The following is an 18,365-nucleotide window of genomic DNA, read 5'->3' on the forward strand; positions in this document are numbered from 1 at the left end:
TTTTTAAATCTCATATTTGTTTGTGTCACACTAAAGATGAGATATAGTAGTCAACAAGACAGATACAGGTCAAGCCTCCCTCTCTAGGGCTTATTTTATAACATGGAGATCAACTTAACAATTGGGAGCAAATTTATGAAAATATTTGGAAATTGTACTAAGTACTATAAAGGAAACAATCAAGAGGTTAAGATGGAAAAACAACAACAAGAGCCCTAGCTGGTTTGGCTAAGTGGATAGAGCAGTGGCCTGTGGCCTGGAGGGTTGCAGATTCTATTCTGGTCAAGGGCACATACCTTGGTTGCAGGCTTGATCCCTGTGCAGGAGGCAATCAATCAATGTGTCTCTGTCACATTGATGTTTCTCTCTCTGACTCTCTCCCCTCCCTTCCACTATCTCTAAAATTCAATGGAAAAACATCCTCTGGCAAGGATTAACAACAACAACAAACAACAACAACAATGAGGACATATTTTAGATAGGTGATCATGGAATATCTCTGCTGGATTCACAAAAGGTGAGCCTTACAGGAAAAGAAGGAACTAGGTATGATCAAAGTGAACAGAGTTAGGGGAGGCAGAGAGTATGTCAGTTGGAGGGAACAGTATATCAGCAGACATAAAATGAAATCACCTTTTGTATTTTGGGAATTAAAAAAAAAAGTACCGTTGACTCTTGAACAGCTCAGGGGTTTGGGGCACCAGCCCCCTGTGCAGTCAAAAATCTGAGTTAAACGTTTGACTTCCCCAAAATCTAACTACTAATAGCTTATTGTTGACCAGAAGCCTTATGGATAACACAGACAGTCAATTACCACATATTTTGTGTGTTAAGGTATTATATACTGTATTCTTACAATAAAGTCAGCTAGAGAAAATAAAATGTTAAGAAAATCATAGGAAGAAAAGCATACATTTACAGTACTGGACTCTATGTATACTGTAAGTTGATGCTGTCTGTTTCCAAGATGAATCCTCTTTCAGTACCTACATCAGTATTGTCTTATATGGTACAAAACACTGTACATAGCATACATATTACTACCACTAGACATAAAAAATAAATATAATGTGAAAAAGAAATTCATATATATTTAAAGGTATAATGATTCATGCATTGATAACAAAGGACCATCAATATGATTGCTTTATGGTCACCTCATGTAATCAATACACTTGCTTCACAGTGGTAAGGTAATCTCAAAAATTTTTAAATATATTAATTGAAAAAAATCCACATATAAGTGGACCCACATAGTTCAAAACCATGTTATTCCAGGCTCAATTGTAGTATAGCTGGACTGTGGGTGTGAGAAAGAGATCCCTTTTGTTGCTATGTGAAGAACAGATTGGGGTGGGGAGAGGAAAAATGTAGGGTCAGATTTGCAGAATGTAATGCAAGATACTTGGTAGCGCCTGTGCTTAAAGCAGAGGGGGCCCGAAGAAGAATGAAGTATGTGATCTGAGAGATAGGGACTTTCAGTTCTTAAGTCAGATAAGCCACCAAAGATGAAGGTGAAATGCTGACATGGAATTATGGGTGGCTTGTGTTTCATATTATTTTACAAAGAGGTGGGAGCTTTTTGGTACTTGTGTTCAATCCCCAAAATAACTAATAGACAACCCTGGAATGTAATTAGGCCACTCTCTTTGCTATCTAGGTTTTCCTGATATTCAAATTGGCCAAAGTTTGGGAATGAGTCCAATTCCCACCAGCATAAGGAAAGAATAGCAACCGCTTAGAACAACCATGATTTCCCTACCTCTCCAGTACAGCTCAGCTCTGCCACGTGACCACAGCTCTAGATTAGACAGAGAGCTGTAAAGAATCAGCCCTGTGGTTTACAAAGGGGGTATGGTTCAGAGAACCATAGACACCCCATAAATTGACTCATCTAATGTTACTGACGCCCAGTAAGTCAAATCATCAGCCAGTCAGCGAATGCTTCCCTCAGCTAGTGCTGGACTGGACTTGTGGGATTAGAGATGCACAAGGTATCTCTCTGCAACTGACTTCTAGGAATCATATTGAAGTGAAAAATTCACAGACCTTAATGACCCAAAACAATATAGGACAGAGAGTGCTAAAATCATTCAAGCAGGAAGGAAGAATATGAGGGAACATAGGAGGGGAGGGTCTCACCAAGGAGATGGACCCTGAGCTGGGCCCCTTAGAATGAAAGCTTCCAGCAGAGAGAAGCCACTTGATTAATGAAACTTAATACCTTGTGCATTCTGCTGAGGAGGACATTTAGAGATTTCAAGAGAATTGCCAACATTTTAGATATAGCATTTATTTTGGATTTGCTTTGATATATTTTGGGCAAAAAGTGAGTCATGGTTAAAGTATTTTATGCAAAAAGTAGCTGGGCTTTTCGGGCTTTTATAGAATACTAGAGGCCCGGTGCATAAATTCGTGCACGGGTGGGTCAGGCCCACCCAGATTGTGAATCCAGCAGAGATATTCCATGATCACCCGTCTAAAATATGTTCTCATTGTTGTTGCTTTTTAATCCTCACCAGAGGATATTTTTCCATTGATTTTGAGAGAAAGTGGAAGGGAGGGAGAGAGTCAGAGAAACATTGACATGAGAGAGACACATTGATTGATGGCCTCCTGCATGGGGGTCAAGCCTGCAACCAAGGTATGTGCTCTAGCTCAGGGGTGGGGCCGGTTGGTGGGAGGGGCCGAGGGCGGTTTGCTGGCTGGCCCCACCCCAAATAGGAGGGGGCAGCTGGGGGCGGGGCTGGCCTGGGGGAGGGGCCCTGGCCCTGCACCCTGGTCAAACTCCCAGTTGAATTCCTGGTGGAGGGGATAATTTGCATATTAACCTTTTATTACATAGGATTCTGTTCATTTTTCTGTTAAACATCGAGGGTCCTTCTCTGAAAGATGGCCCCTGCAGACCCTGCCTTCAGACAATTGCAGCGACTTGTTGGGATCACTGAGGATCTAGGTGCAGGGTCATCACACTGGTTGCTATTAAATGAAGCTGGAATGACTTTGCTTAAGGGAGTAAACAATATGGGGAAATAATTCCACTTTGAACTTTTTCATTTATTCTAATCAAGTATAATTTAATCTAAAACAACAAGTTTTGTTTAGACTGTCACTAGCAGTATACCTGACATAAAATACCGTGTTTATTTGCCTATTTGGGGGCACTGTGTTGCGAGGGAGCCTTCTTTTCCTATCTTTCTCAGACGAGTCCTCTCTCTGCTACAGCTGTGATCCCATGCCTCCTTGTTCAGGGCAACTATTCCGTCGCGCTGGTCCTTTCTGCTTGTTTCCAGACTGATTGGCCAGTGCCTTTTAGTTCGTTTATTTTTATTAGTTCTCACATTTATTGAGACCTGTGTTTTAAGACCAATTTTCCAGGCTCTTTATGTGCTTTAACCACTTAGTCCTCACAACGACCCTATGACAGAGAATATGTAGTCTCCCAGAACATACACTTGGTGCTAAATAAATATCTGTTGAGCGACTAAAGGACTTGTATGCATGCATATGAGCATAACCAATGGACACAGACGGAGAGGGTGGTGAGGGCATGTGCTGGGGGATGGAGGCAGCCAGGGAGAGGTCAATGGGAGAAAAAGGAGACTTATGTAATACTTTAAACAATAAAGAATTTATATATATATATATATATATATATATATATATATATATATATATATATATATATAGAATGAATGAGTAAACAAATTCCATTTCACAAATGACGAAAAGCCCATTTTGTTATCTTCGTTTTGACTTTGCCTAGATCATGGCTGGCACATAACAATCAGGATGGTGGAGGGAAGTGTCACCCTGATTAGGTTCAACTTTGGCCTCTCCTGTTAAAAAAAAAAAAAAAAATAGAGCTGCCAGTAACGGGCGCTGCTCTGAGCAAGCAGCACTGCTGGTGCTTCCCATAGATGGTGGCTAATCCCTGCGAAAAACCCATCACAGAGATGAGCTAAGTGACTGGCCCAAGCTTATCCAAGAAGTAGGAGGAAAGCAGTGTTTAGATCTCAGGCTTATTAGCAGCTAAACTCCATGCTCTTCAAGAGCCCACAGCCTCCCAGTTACCTTGGTAAAATAGGCGTCTACTTCTCTGAGGCAGTGTTGCAATGGTTCCCTGATGAGTGTGTTTCTGAGGAAAATTCCAGCTCTTTTAGTTTCTCTCTACAAGCCAGCCATTGAAGATGGGGGGAGGGGGGAGGGGTTAAAGAAATCTTGAATATGGGAGCTTTTAGCATTTAGTGTCTTTAGAAGGACAGTATGTTGATGTGTTTTCTCTACAAAGATCCTGAATTTGCAGTGGCCTTACTTCCCGATAAAAATGTATCGATATTAAAATGTATTAGTTTATCATAAAGAATAGCTACTTTGTTGGTTAAAGTAATCGCATTTCCTCAGAGCCCAAGGCTTATGGAACAAAGTTACAGAACAAATTTTCTAGGTAGGTCTAATATGTCTTCCACCAAAAACAAAATGAAACGAAACAAAAGGCTCACACTTATTCTTGAAGGAATAAAAGTGGGAGGCACTAAAAATCATATAGGAAAGTCGCCTTCGTCTCGTCAGTTCCAGGGCGTGGGGCAGGGGGTCGGCCTGGGGCTCAGCGTTGCACCCCGTGTTTGAAATCTCATCCGGAGGCTGCACACCACCTTGAGTCCAACACATAGCTTCCTGCACCCTTCACTTCTGGTTCTCACGGATGACGATGAACTTTCCTTGTGGTTCCAGTTCTCAGGGCTTTGCATTCCTCTGACTTCAGGATTCAGACAAAAATGATCACTCAAGCAAATCTCTAGGGCAGCCATTAAGTGACTTATGAATTAACTATGAAAACATTCCTCCCAGCCACAGCCTTACCATTATTTTAAAGCTCAGTAGTTAGAAGGATCCAGCTTCCCAAGTACTGAGATCAACCAACAAACTACTGTTTGAACACCTAGAAAATGCCTGGCACTGTGGTAGGTGCCGGAAGGAATCCAGGTCAAGTTCAGGACGCAGTGTCCACCCTCAAAGAGCTTAAAATCTAGTTGGGCAAACCTGTATCGAGACAAAAACAGTACCACGCAGGACAGAAAAACAAAGCAGCAAGCTCAAGGGCCACATCAGAAGTGGGAGCTGTTTGGCATCTTCAGCAAAAGCCTTCCCACCCCATCTGGTTTGCTTGGGGGCAGGAGGGCCCAGGATGGACCCTTTTGCCTGCAGGTACTGTGATGAGCTGGAACTTCCTGTTCCAGGATCCCAAGCATTTTTACTTCAAGAATCAGATCAAGAGTCATAAATTATTTGAGGGTTTGGTCTCCTTCTAATGTTATCTATTCCCAACCCTATTTCTAAATGGCCACGAGGAAAGTTTATAGATGATGGGACCAAGATGGTCCCCTGAGGCCACTTTGGTTCTTGTGTGTATGCATCGTTGAGAAAGGCAGAAAAATATGTGACCTATGGACCGAATTGTTACCTTTGTGTGGCATAGTCCTTGTTCCTAGGGCAGCATAGGAGACAAAGGGTGCATTTATTTTGTGGAAAGGAATAGGGGGCAGGGGATGAGACAGAAACCAGAGGATTGTGCAATAGGCATCTTTAAATCCCTCCAGGAAGTTTATGTTTCGAGTCCTCTGGAAGAATAGAGCACAGCTGTTTCAAAAGGAGAGTTTACCGAGGGACCCCAGCCTCGATTCCGCTGTGGACTGCATTTTCCTTGTCCATAGTGTCCGGGCACCTCCATCCCCAGCCCTTGGGGCAGGTAGGCCACTGTGTCTGGACCGGGCCCTGAGCAGGCCCACGCCTTGCCCCAGCAGAGACCACACAGGCCTCACAGAGCACGAAGGTGTTCAAATAGAAGAATCAGAACAAGGACGAGAGGGAAAAGAAAGTTTGCTGGACCTCATCGAGGAAAGTACAGTGATCCCTGTGTAGTGTGCAAACCAGACTAGACTTGCCGTGTTGAAATCATTCCCCAAAGAAGCCCTTTCCTTGGATGGCTACTGAAAGGGTGATATTATACACCTAATCTCACAAATTAAACATCATAATTCGGGGGTGCAGATGTATGGCACCAAACAAAAATGCTTCTCCGTCCAGCGAGGTAATGGGAACGTGTGATGTGGAAGTGTTGTGTTCGTTTGAAGCCTGTGCCTCCTGCCTCCAGCTTAATCCTCTGCTTATGTTCCCTCATGCCAGGGATGACTTGAGAGGGTCCGGCTCAGAGCGCTCTCTCTCGGTGCTCGGTAAATCTTTTTGACTGGCCACATGACCCTTTGTTTCTTCCCTTCCTTATATTGGAGCCTCGAGGGCGATGTCCTGGGCTTTCACCATCAACCTCCAGCCAATGATGTCACTGTTCTCTCCCTGCCATCCATCCCTATGAGTCCCAGATGCCCTCCCCTTTGCCCTGTACATGTGATACGTCTTCATTCTATTACTCTTTGTCTTGGCTGCATCCACTGCGTCCAGAATAGTGTCAACGTGCGGGCAAGTTGAAGGCAGAAAGGAAAGTGAGCAGTGTGGTTAGTGATTAAGAACAAGAGCTCTGGAACCAGGCAGACCTGGGTTGGCATCCTGCCTCCATTCGCCATGTAATCGGAATGTCAGGAGCTGCAATTTTTTCGCTTATAAAATGAGGATCAGAATGATGTGCAGAGAGCTGTGAAAAGATTAAATGAGACTCTACACAAGTCTTTATTTTCAGAGTACCTGTCTTAAAATAAGCACTCCGTACACAGTAGTTATTAAATGGGAGCCTTTTGTGAGCATTGGGCAATTTTGCTTTCAAGAGCCCCTTCTTCCTTACCAAATTTAAACTTATGTTTTCCGACTGTGTTGGCAGAAAGATAAGTATATTACTATTACATATTAAAGCATTTCTTTAGCCTGAAAGCTTTTTTTCTTCTGTTTTAAAATAAATTAAAATATTCTTGTGGGCCCCTGAGACTACTGTGTGCCCTGGGCACTGTGCTGTCCACGCCTGATGGATAAGCCCCGGGTGAGAGAGGTCAGCCCTGGTCCTTCCCTCTGTCCTTTCAATGCTATTAAGTGCATTCTTGGTTACTGACTCCTCTGCCCCTCAGGATATACACTGTCCTCATACTTCCCCCTCCCTCCATTCCATCCAGGCCACCCATAAGGTCTGTACTGGGCCTCATCCTTCTCAATTCAAACCCATGTCTTCATTCCCCACCATTCCCCTGATTGTCTTATTCCCTTAGGACCACTCTTGGCCTGGTAAGACGGCATTGAATTTTCTCATAAACTATTTCTCACTAGGGTATTAATGACTAACTGTGTTCGTCCTCTACTCCTGCTAGAACAGTAGCTTTTTATCACAGAACTCTAAGTGGAGAACTCTATATGACTCAATGCAATTCAAAGCCATGTATCTGAACCCATAGACATAGTATGGTGATGGCCAGAGGGAAGCGGGGAGGCAGGCACTGGGTGGAGGCAGGCAAAGTTGAGGAAAGAATGGGGACATATGTAATAGTGTAAACAATAGAAAAACAAATGTGGCCCAGCCAGCATGGCTCAGTGGTTGAGCATCAACCTATGATCCAGGAGATCACGGTTTGATTCCTGGTCAGGGCACATGCCTAGGTTGCGGGCTCAATCCCAGTGCGGGGTGTGCAGGAGGCAGCCGATCAATGATTCTCTCTCACCGTTGATGTTTCTATCTCTCTCTTTCCCTTCATTTATGAAATCAATAAAAATATATTTTTTAAAAAAAGAAAAGAAATCTGAACTCTGATTAAAACCTAGAATGGGAATTCCCAAGATAAAGCCATGTATTTGATGATGAATATTTAGTTCAGCAAAGAAATACTTCAAGATAAAGGTTGAACTTTGGGAGTCATTAACATTGTTTTGTTCCAGTAGCTGGTGCCTACTCAGTATTCAGTGGGCCTTGGTGACACAACTTTGATTAGAAGCTGCTCCAAAACGGGACACAGACTGTCTCCACAATTCTCTTGATAAAGCATCATACTCAAGCGAGTCCTAATGGAATCCCCTTTATTCATGATTTGTCTTCCACAGCATCACTCAGGAGGACTTCTGTTCCCCATCTGAGTCATTTATCCAGCTGTACCTGGTGGCACTCCCTCAGTGCCTGTTACTTTTTGGGTTCAGGTGGGAAAGTGTTCTCAGAGGTAATCCTATTTGTAAAGAAGGGAACTACATCCCACAGAAGTAAAATAACTTGCCTGGAATAGCAAAGCAACTTAATGCCATGTCAGGACTGGCTCCCAGTCCTCCTCAATACATGAGTGTGGGTACCAGTTACCTCTGTCAGGGCCTATGGTAACATTTACTGCACAGCACAGGGTCTTTCTTGGGAGTCCTTGGTTTGATTCTTGACTTTATTGCTTACTATTTGTGTGGCCTTGAAATGTTACTCAATCTCCAAACCTCAGTTTTCTCATCTATAAAAATGAGGGTAGGTAAGAAATACAAGCATGTGCTACAGAGCGATGTTTTGGTAAACAACAGATCAAAGATGGGATGGTGGTCTCATATGATTATAATCTAATCTAATAATAGACAAACATGATAATTGACCATACCTTTGCTACACCTCCCATTGGCTAATCAGCGTGATATGAAAATTAACCGCCAACAAAGATGGCGGCTAATTTGCATACTGCAGGCACGGCGGGACAGCGCCATCCCGCCTGCCCCACCACCATCCAGGCCTGCTATCTGCGACCTGGAGCAGTGGGCGTCCCATGTGCAACCCAACCTGTGGCTGGCGGGTGGGACCGAGGTGATTGGGCACCCACCCCGCCCTCATCCGGCCCTCTCGTGGAGGACTGGGGGCTGGCGTGCTGGAAGGCAGCTCCAGCAGGAGCAGTGTGGGCTGGAAGGCGGCTCCAGCCAGAGCGAAGGCCCGGGTCCCGGGTGCCAGAGGAAAACCAGTGCCAGCAGCCAGGGGGAGGGAAGGTGTATTGCACAAATCTTTTTGTGCAACAGGCCTCTAGTAAATTATAAACAAAAAATTTTCAATGTGGAAAGTAAAGACTGGACTCCGCTACACTTTTGCCAGCTCTGGGAGGTTTAAATAGACAAGGAGGCTCAGCGTACTGTCCACCTGCCATGCACCTGCCAACTGCCCGGGCTGGAGTTGGCGAGGGAGTGAGAGGAGCCTAGGAGCCTGCTCTCTTCCCTTCCAGTCCAGTTCCTTTCTCTCTCCCTCCCTCCCTCTTTCTCTCTCTCCTCCCCTTCTCCCGTTTATTATCTCTCATCTCAAGCTTTCTCTCTCTGGGTCTCTTGATCTCTGCTCTCCCTTTCTCTCCTGTTCCCTTCCTTCCCTCTCTCCCTTCCTCCCACCTGCTGAGATATATTCTCCCTCCCTCTAATGGTGCTTCCCTTCACGGCCTACCTCCTTACCCTCCCCCTTTGCACACTTTATCTTTTATAACGTATTTTTATTGTACCTTTTCTATGTTTATATACACAAATACTTATAATTGTGTTGCAATCTCATACAGTATTCAGTGCACTAGGATGCTCTAAAGCAGCAGTTCTCAACCTGTGGGTCGCGACCCCTTTGGGGGTAGAACGACCCTTTCACAGGGGTCGCCAAAGGCCATCAGAAAACACATATATAATTACATATTGTTTTTGTGATGAATCACTATGCTTTCATTATGTTTAATTTGTAACAATGAAATTGGGGGCCACCACAACATGAGGAACTGCATTAAAGGGTCGCGGCATTAGGAAGGTTGAGAACCACTGCTATAAAGGAATGCAATATGCTAAACCGCGTAGCCTACATGTGAAGTAGACTATGCCATCTAGGTTTGTGTCACTACACTCTATGATGTTTGCACAATGATGACATCATCGAACAACACATTTCTCAGAATGTGTCCCCGTTGTCAAGCAACAAATCACTGTAGTATCAATCTCATAGAGTTGTGAGGACTCTTAGCGTTGTGAGAATCCAATGAGATTACTCCTACAGAGAGCTTTGCACAATGCCTAACACACAGCACTTAATAAATGACTGCTATTATTATTATTATTATTATTATCACTGCTGATACAACCATTGCTAATTCTATCACTGTCTCTACAATCCTGGTGGCTTGAGAAAGTGCTAACACTGCTTCCTAGAGTATGCACTGCACTGCCCAGGGAGTGGCCACAGCCATGGGAGAATCTGGCAGAACCGGTTTTTCAAAGCCGGTGGAAAATAAATCAAAGGTGCTAACCCAAAACTGGGGAAAAGAATGTATCCCTTTATTAGTTGTGAAAGAACCTTTGAAATGTAACTTATACTGAAATAAATCAGTGTGGCCACTCTTGAGGGAGCATGGCCGAACCTCTTTAGTCTGTGCTCTTTCTGACCTCATGAGGACAGACAGTGGCAACCTGGAGTTTCTGCTAAATGTGGTGATGGCTGACAGTGTTCTGTGCTGACACTGCCTACATCCATGAGTAGACAAGATTAGGAGTCCAGAAACACTCAGAGACAGCAGAGAAGGAGAGGGGAGCTTCACACCCAGTACAAGTTATACCCTACCTCTTGCTGCACATTGCTCATCACTGACTGTGAAGTCACATGGGACTTCATTGAGAGTCTTCATGGAAAATAACAGAAGCCCAACTCAAATAAGCTTAAGCAAAAGGGGGGATTTATTATAAAGATTACAAAGTATATCAAGGACGACAGGGAGAGTTGCAGAGCTGACCTGGGATTGAATCAGGCTCTCAAATGCTATCAAGTCTTGTGTCTCTCCGCTATGCTTCATTGTTCTCTCTTTCCATGGACTTACTTTCTCTATGGCCCAGGTGGACTTAATGGAACAGCAGCTCCCACGTTTTGTGCAGCCACCCGAAGAGAGCCCTGGGATTACCAGGGAAGGAGCTGATTGGCTCCACTGGGGTTGGGTTCCTTTCTCTGATTACCAGTTAGCAATGGTAAAAGGCAAAACATGGTGCATCTACCATCACTATATGCCACCTGTGAATGGGCAAAAGCCACAGATAAAGAGTTACTGGAACAGGTACTGATGACAAGAAACATCATGCTCACCTTTGGCTCTGTGCTGCATCCTGGCCATTCCCAGGTTCCTCATTTTAGCAGAGATCCAGGATGTCTCTGCTCACTTCCCCCTGCCAGCTCTCCTGGGCAAACCCTAACCCAGCAGTTCTCAACCTGTGGGTCACGACCCTTTGGCGGTCAAACGACCCTTTCACAGGGGTCGCCTAAGACCATCCTGCATATCAGATATTTACATTACGATTCATAACAGTAGCAACATTACAGTTATGAAGTAGCAACGAAAATAATTTTATGGTTGGGTCACAACATGAGGAACTGTATTTACAGGGCCAGAAGGTTGAGAACCACTGCCCTAACCCCTTAACATGCCAATTCCAGCATTATAATATAGTGGAAATGACACAGGCTTTAGAACTATACAGACCTTAAGTTAAAGCCCTGGTCTAACACTTCCTAGCTGGGTGACACTGGGCAAGTTACTTAGCCTCTCTGAGCCTTGGTTTACTTATCTATAAAGTAATACACCTCTAATCGGTTGTTGCAAACACTAAGGAAACAAATTCCCAGGGAAATCCGTGCTGAGAGTGTCTCATTTGATAAATGAGAAAATCATGGTTTCTGTTCACCCACACAATGTTGTTGCATGGGCCCAACTGCAAAGCCACAGAATTATAAGAGGAAGAGTAGATGAATGCCAGATAGCATATCTCCTTGGGCACAACAATAATTCGAATACTTACTTAGAGGATAATAGCAATGAAAGGAAAAAAACACAACTAGAAATTGTATCTCAGCTTTATACTTTTCAGTGTTTCCCATCTTGGTCAAAGTTGTGTTCACACCAGTCGCCTGCAGGTATGTGGGGTTATGTGTACATGCATGTGGAATATTTTGACCTACAACAAAAAGCAATGACACTTTGGTGATGAACTATAGATATTATCAATAACTCCTGATGATCTATGCAGGATTCTTCATCCATTGGCCCATGTTGCTATCAGGGAACTGCAGTGATCTCTGACCACTAATTGATCTGCTCCTCCAGAAATATTTTATTTTGTTCCGTTTGTGCTACTGCAAGTTTCCTCATATTCCAGACTCGGCTTCATTGGTGCTTCCTTTTTAATCCATCCTGTGTGTAAATGGAAGAAACATTTAAATATTATGTCGCTTTTGATAAGAAGCACATCTGGATTCATATCTCATTTTATTTTACTTCCCCTCTTGTCTTTCAGCTCCAGGGTTCCTTGAAAAGAAAACAGATAGTCAACCTGTCTCCTGCCAACAGCAAGAGGCCCAACGGCTTTGTCGACAACTCGTTCCTTGATATCAAAAGAATCCGCGTCGGGGAGAACCTCTCTGCAGGACAAGGGGGCCTCCAAGGAAATAATGGACAAAGTCAGATTATGTCAGGGACCTTGCCCATGAGCCAAGCACCCCTGAGGAAGACTAACAATCTGCCTCCCCACACACAGTCTCCTGGCAATGGCATGTTTAACATGGGCTTGAAAGAAGTGAAGAAGGAGCCAGGAGAGACTCTGTCTTGCAGTAAGCACATGGATGGCCAGATGACCCAGGAGAACATTTTTTCTAACAGGTACGGAGATGACTCCGGAGAGCAGTTGATGGATCCTGAACTGCAGGAACTGTTCAACGAACTGACCAACATATCTGTCCCTCCTATGAGTGACCTTGAGCTGGAGAACATGATCAACGCCACCATAAAGCAGGACGATCCATTTAACATTGACTTGGGTCAGCAAAGCCAGAGGAGCACTCCCAGGCCCTCCATCCCTCTGGAGAAGACAGTGATCAAAAGTGAATACTCACCTGGCCTGACCCAGGGCCCATCGGGCTCTCCTCAGCTGAGGCCCCCCTCAGCCGGCCCTGCCTTCTCCATGGCCAACACGGCCCTGTCCACTTCCTCCCCAATCCCTTCGGTCCCTCAGAGCCAGGCTCAGCCTCCGACAGCCTCGGGGGCAAGCCGGGCCTTGCCAAGCTGGCAGGAAGTGTCCCATGCCCAACAGCTCAAACAGATAGCTGCCAACCGTCAGCAGCATGCCCGGATGCAGCAGCAGCAGCAGCACCAGCCTACCAACTGGTCAGCCTTGCCCTCTTCCGCTGGGCCATCTCCAGGTCCATTTGGGCAGGAGAAAATCCCTAGCCCTTCTTTCGGTCAGCAGCCGTTCAGCCCACAGAGCTCCCCCATGCCTGGGGTCGCCGGCGGCAGCAGCCAGTCAAAAGTCATGGCTAACTACATGTACAAGGCCAGCCCCTCAGCCCAGGGAGGGCACCTGGATGTGCTTATGCAGCAAAAGCCTCAGGATCTCAGTCGAAGTTTTATGAACAGCTCGCACACGGCCATGGAGCCCCGTCTTGGCAACACCAAGCCTTTGTTCCATTTTAACTCAGATCAAGCAAACCAGCAGATGCCTTCTGTTTTGCCTTCTCAGAACAAACCTACTCTCCTACACTACACCCAGCAGCAGCAGCAGCAGCAGCAGCAGCAGCAGCAGAGCTCGATGTCAGCTCAGCAACAACAGCAGCAGCAGCAGCAGCAGCAACGACAACAGCAACAGCAACAACAGCAGCAGCAGCAGCAGCAGGCACAGCAGCCACCCTCTCAGCCCACCCAACCTCTGTCAAACCAGCCCTTGCTAAGGTCACCCTTGCCACTTCAGCAAAAGATCCTGCTCCAGAAAATGCAGAATCCGCCCGTCGCAGGACTGGGATACCAAGTCTCCCAGCAACACAGACAGGTAAGGGCTCTGCTACTCCAAACACAGAGTACCCAGAGACCACCAGTCTTGGTCATTGTGCTTTGATTACCATTATGTTTGTGTTGGGACAGGATCAAGACCACAGAGAGAGTAGTGGTTCTGACGGATCCATAGGAAGACCTCATGGAGGCATGAGCTTGTATTTCTTTGTAGGGCATTAATGTCATCGGGATCTGTAGGGATCAAAGGCTCTTGCATATTAAGAATGTTTCATTATAGTCCATGCCTTTGGTGACAGGTCCAGTTGTCAGTCAGATTCTGATATGCACAATGTTTATTCATCCAGCCCATAAATTGGTCATTAAGTCAACAAGTACGACCTGAGCACCTCCCATGTGCAAGATGTTGTGATTATGCTGAGTATGGACATAAGGCCACACGTGATATTGAAAGTATTTAACAACTAGTTTACATCCATACCAACCAATTAAAATGTCTAAATGCCCCACCCATCGTAATAGATCCTGCTGTTACTCCATGTTGGTGCCAAGTATCAACCTTAAATTAGACACCATCCTTGTCTGCAAGCACGGCCTCGAGAGGGAGACAGGCTTTAAAGACTATCATTTTATGAGTGGCAAGGGGAATGATGTGGGAGCACAGAGGTTGGGTAACTTACCAAGCAAAGGGAAATCAGGGAAGGCTTCTGGAGAAAGTAATGTTGGAGTTAAAGTTAAGTGTTAAAGGATGAAGTCATCATGACTATGAACAACAACAAAAATCTGTGGTTACCTTATATCCTGTGGTTAGCATCAAACAGGGATTTTTATTCTGCCCCAAACATGTATATTTGAATAGTATGAAGAAATAGCTATGTGTTTCCAGAGCACATACTGGTGAGGAAGCTCTAGTTCTTAGGGAACTTGAAAGAGGAAACTCTTCCTGGAAAAAAAAGAAGGAAGGCAGGAAGGGAGGGAGGGAGGGAGGGAGGGAGGGAGGGAGGGAGGGAGGGAGGGAGGGAGGGAGGGAGGGAGGGAGGGAGGGAGAAAGGAAAGAAGAGGTGAGGGAGGGAGCTTGAATGTTGCTTTGTGCATGTAATTTGACAGGTCTACAATAGTGTCCAAGCACAAAGACAGCACATTACATGTCAAAACAGTATGTTGGGACAGCGCAATGGCACAGAGCCTAATTTCAGTCCCATTCCTAGAGTAGTTTTCATGGTCACAGCCCAGAAAAGAATGCCACAAGGACCACAGACTGTGGCCAAGCTAACCTTTGCCCTAGATGTAAGAAAACTAGACTCCACTAGGATTCAAGAGCTGTGTATCAATTAAAGCTTTCAGTTCTTATTTATCTAAAAAGTGTTTTATATTTTAATCATAGATTATGAAGAATGGACTTATTAAGAGTCATGTGTATATTTTAGAAGGTTCTGTTTTTAACATGGGTAGTTTGGGGATCATTTAAAAACAAGTGGTACTGTGGAACTACTTTCTCAGTTACATGTGGCCATATTGATTTGGATGAATTTAGGTTCAAATTCTTACCAACACTCACTAGGTCCTTGACCTCAAGCAAGTCCTCTAAGCCTCAGTTTCCTAACCTTTAAAAATGATAATAATATACCCTAGGATTTTTTGATAATGAAATTATATAATTCTTAGTTTAGAGTCTAGAATAAAGTTGGCTATTATTGTGGTTATCATGGAAAGAACCATATATAATATCGAAATATTTTTAACAAGTGTTAATATTATGTAGGAAAGACATTAGAGTAAGTCTCAAATTCTAACAAAATAATATTGGAGGAATAAAAGAGAACTATCACTATTTTTTCTCTAGCCATATAGTGAGTGGGGAGTGATTTACCCTCCCTGAGCCCAGACTTGAGACCATAAAAGTGGAAATAATAAGTAATGACATATTAATGAGAGTTAGCATTTCTTGAGTGTGTACTCTATAACTGGCATGACTTATGTCTCCCTTACTTGTGGTATCTCATTTCACCCATATGAGGGAAATAGAATTATTCTCATCTTACAGGTGAGGCACAGAGAAGTTAAATAACTTTCCCAAAGCCACACAAATAATAAGTAGCTGAGCCAGGTTTCTGATGGTCTACTTTGAAGGGTTGTACATTCAACCACTAGGCTGTATAGCTCACAGGTAGGATTTGTTGGGAAACGAATGACCACCTAGAGATCATTGTGGGATTCTCAAAAGGAATATGTCTTCTCATATTGGACCATATTTACACAATATACATAGTTGATTAAGTCCTTTTGGGATAGAGAAAGTCTTAAATCTTTAACCTTCGGAGTTGTTAAAAGAATAAAAAAAATCTGTGTAACTTCCTAGTTGTAGACCTTCCTAAGGATGAACATTATAGAGCTATTCAAAATAAATAATTTGCAGCAGGTGCCTCATCAGTCTTCTTTGGGAGCCTTCTTGCCACCTCTAACATCTGTCCTGTTTCCAGCTCTATTGCTCATATCAACAACTAACTGTGCACCATACTTCTGGCCCCTTAATCCCCACCTGAGCTTCTAGGATCCAAGCACATTAATGGGTATTAATGGCAAACTCAACAAACATCTTCCAATGTCTTAGATGATTTTTTACTTTTCCCAATGCATATGATACATATAACACCAAGATAATTTTCACCTTTTTGAGAAGGCTTTCAAAAGGTGTTAGAAATGATGATGGCATTCTAAGATAAAGGCCTCTTCTAAATAGACAGGCAAGTGGCTACCATTTAAAGCTTTATTTCAGTTTTTTAGATTGAACCACAATGTCCCTTCCAGCTTAGTGATTCTATGAGCTATGACTCTGAAGTCTTGAGTCTGAGTTATAAGTGAATGTAGCAGAGCTCTAGAGTCAAATAAGTGTTGCCCTCTTGAAAGCATTCACCTTTGTGGAGTTGGGCCCATTCTAATAATGGTGCTATTGTTCAATATAGTTATGATGTTTTTCTCTGGGGATTTTCTTCAGAGCTTTTAGTACATTGAGTGGATTATTACCAATGCAACAATATTCATCCTGTCAGGGAGGTTTTTGAAAATAGTCAAGCTGGGTAATGCTGCTTTGGGTCAAAAACAAGGAATAACTGATCTTATAGGGCTACTTGGCTTGTGAACTTTCTCTGAAGGCAATAAAGAAAATAAACAAGTTCCTTCCCAAGATGATAATTTTGAGAAACAACTTTCATTTGGATGTAAATATTTCAAAGTTTTTTTTCTAATTTTTATTGTTGTTAATCCTCACCCAAAGATATTTTTTCCCATTAATTTCTAGAGAGAGTAGAAGGGGCGAAGGAAGGGAGGGAGAAAAAAAACTGATCTGAGACACATTGATTGGCTGCCTTCTGCATGCACCCTAACCAGGGCTGGGGATCAAGCCTGTAGCCCAGGTACGTGTCCTTGACCAGGAATCATTGAACCTGTGACCCTTCAATCCATGGGCTGACCCTCTAACCACTGAGCAACACTGGACAGGTCAAGTTTTTCTAATTTTTATTGTCTTATCCAGTATATTGCCAAGTATTCTCAACTCAAAGAGAATAGTTTTAACTCTCCCATCCTCAGTAAACAGTACACATGTGTATTCTCATTTCAGATTCGCTAAATCTCTGTTACTCATGATCAACGACAGGGGGGGGGGGGGGGTTGATAATTAAGCAACTCTTAAGTTTATCAACCAAAGCATCCTAAATGAAAACAATAGTCATGACTTTTTTTCTGCTTGTCATACTCACTTTATGTCAAGCACAGGAAGATTTACTATGGGATTTGCTAATTGGAGCCCTGTTAGCCTTGGAAATGCTAGAAATCTTGGCTTTCTGTTACAGAATGGTACACTGAATTTGTTCATTGGTTGCTTGTAATTTACCCAGTAGAGTGTGCACAGATGGCCTTCTGCTCAACTTTCAGAACTCTGAACCCAGAGAGATCTGCTTGCTCAAGCAGAGGCTGAATTTGGGGGATCCCTGGGCCCCTCTCCCTTTGTTGGGTACCCACCTCTGTTCTCCTAACGGAAGTGCCTAATGATCGATGCAGCATAATCGAATTGCTGTAAACATCGGATTGTTCCATGCCTGGGGTGGTTTTGAGTAGCCCCTTCTCCAGAGACTGGGAGAACAAATGGTATTTGGCATTTCACAAAATGTCTTCAGCCACTCTGTCTTGCTAATGTTTGGGGCTTTTCAAATTGGAAAAGCTCCCGGCTATAATTTTCTTCCCTTTCTGATTTGAAGGTTATGGGAGAGGGCAAGAGAGGGATGTAATGCATGCAGGTCTGATTTATCTCCATGACTTGTTTAAGGTGTGAAAGAGTTACTGGTTGACCAAGACTCATATAAGAGTTCAGTCCAAAAGCACTAACCTCTTGAATCAAAAAGTGATCTTTTTTTTTTCAGAGCTTTTTAATTAGACACTTAAAAGTGTGATTTTCTTTCTAACATTAGATCCGTGAAACTCAAGTGGATTCTATATTTGGTTTAGAATTCTCCCATCTCTAAAAATTCTGAGAGGGCAGGCAGCCAGTGAATGGATGGTTTGTTATGACCGAAACATAAATTTGTACATTTCCTCCTTAGTTTAAAGCCAAGCTCCTCAATCATACATCAAGAACCTCAC

General features: G+C 43.8%; 1 protein-coding gene across 1 annotated transcript in view; it reads left to right on the forward strand.

Annotated features, from left to right (window-relative positions):
* MAML2 (mastermind like transcriptional coactivator 2) overlaps positions 1-18,365 on the forward strand; it is a 357,003-nt gene that overhangs the window by 231,277 nt on the left and 107,361 nt on the right. Inside the window, exon 2 of the mRNA XM_059708082.1 lies at positions 12,244-13,767. Coding sequence (XP_059564065.1) covers positions 12,244-13,767 — 1,524 coding nt within the window. The remainder of the gene's footprint in view (positions 1-12,243; positions 13,768-18,365) is intronic.

Source organism: Myotis daubentonii, chromosome 9 (assembly GCF_963259705.1).
Source record: "Myotis daubentonii chromosome 9, mMyoDau2.1, whole genome shotgun sequence".
NCBI classification, from domain to species: domain Eukaryota; kingdom Metazoa; phylum Chordata; class Mammalia; order Chiroptera; family Vespertilionidae; genus Myotis; species Myotis daubentonii.